General features: G+C 48.2%; 1 protein-coding gene across 1 annotated transcript in view; it reads left to right on the top strand.

Annotated features, from left to right (window-relative positions):
* The window catches only part of LOC131523681 (ER membrane protein complex subunit 7-like), a 2,395-nt gene continuing 1,299 nt past the window's right edge, over window positions 1–1,096 (top strand). Inside the window, exons 1-3 of the mRNA XM_058750248.1 lie at window positions 1–351; window positions 759–878; window positions 1,032–1,096. The exon at window positions 1,032–1,096 is cut by the window's right edge and continues 74 nt beyond it. Of these exons, the coding sequence (XP_058606231.1) occupies window positions 110–351; window positions 759–878; window positions 1,032–1,096 (427 nt within the window). The 5' untranslated portion in view covers window positions 1–109. The remainder of the gene's footprint in view (window positions 352–758; window positions 879–1,031) is intronic.

The following is a 1,096-nucleotide window of genomic DNA, read 5'->3' on the forward strand; positions in this document are numbered from 1 at the left end:
GCGCCTGTCAAACTTTGACAGTAAAGCGTCACGTGTTGGTTTATTTTGATCTCAGAGCGACAGCAGCTTCAGAGAAGCGCTGTTTAGACGGAAAACACGCACGAGTCCGATGAAGATGCGCGTGCGCGCGTGTGTCGCGGCGCTGCTGCTGCTGCTCGCGCTGCGAGCGTCTTCCTCTCTAGACATCAAACTACACGACGATGAAGATGAAGACGCGATGTTTAAGACGCCTGAAGGAGACGCGAGGGTGCAGGTGTCGGGTCGAGCGCTGGTTCCGGGCGTCAGAACTCAGGACTGGATCTCATCTGCGCGGGTTCTGCTGGACGGAGACAAACACGTGGGCTTCATCAGGTGCGCGTGCACGTCAGGACAAGCGCGCGTGCATGCGATGCGTTTTGTGGTTCCCAGAACGTTCTGGGCTCCTTAGCTTCTGGTTCCCAAAACATACGTTCTGTTGGTTAGACAGGAAAGGTTTCTTTAAGTATTTATGACATTCTTATTTGGATGCCAAAAAATATCCAAACTTCCAGTACTTTAAAAGAAAGTTCTTATTTGTTTCCCCCCAAAAAATAAATGTTAAAAAATAAAAACTACCACCTGAAGGTTGCGTGAATGTACTCAGTAATCTGGTTCCCAAAAAATAACATTCTAAGTATGTTCACAGAATGTTCTATTTGGTTCCCAAAAAAATAACCAAATGTTCTCCGTATATTTGAAGAAAGTTCTTAGTTCCAGATCAGTCCTGCTTCTTTCCGCAGAGATGATGGATGCTTCACAGTCAGCGATGTTCCGTCCGGATCGTATGTTCTGGAAATCTCCTCTCCGACCTACAGATTCCAGCCTGTGCGGGTCGACATCACCACCGCCGGGAAGATGAGGTGCGGAGCAGAACTCTGATCCCGTTACTGTAAAACACTCGGGATGCTCCACCAGTGTTTGTGTGAAACTAACACTGAATCATACAGAGGAGCATCTGTTTTATTGAGTTTAATGTGCGTTGAGTCAGTGCTGAAGGTTTGTTGTTCGTGCAGGGCTCGTGTGGTCAACTACATCCAGACCTCAGAGGTGATCCGACTGCCGTACCCGCTTCAGATGA

The sequence above is a fragment of the Onychostoma macrolepis genome, chromosome 17, assembly GCF_012432095.1.
Source record: "Onychostoma macrolepis isolate SWU-2019 chromosome 17, ASM1243209v1, whole genome shotgun sequence".
NCBI lineage: Eukaryota > Metazoa > Chordata > Actinopteri > Cypriniformes > Cyprinidae > Onychostoma > Onychostoma macrolepis.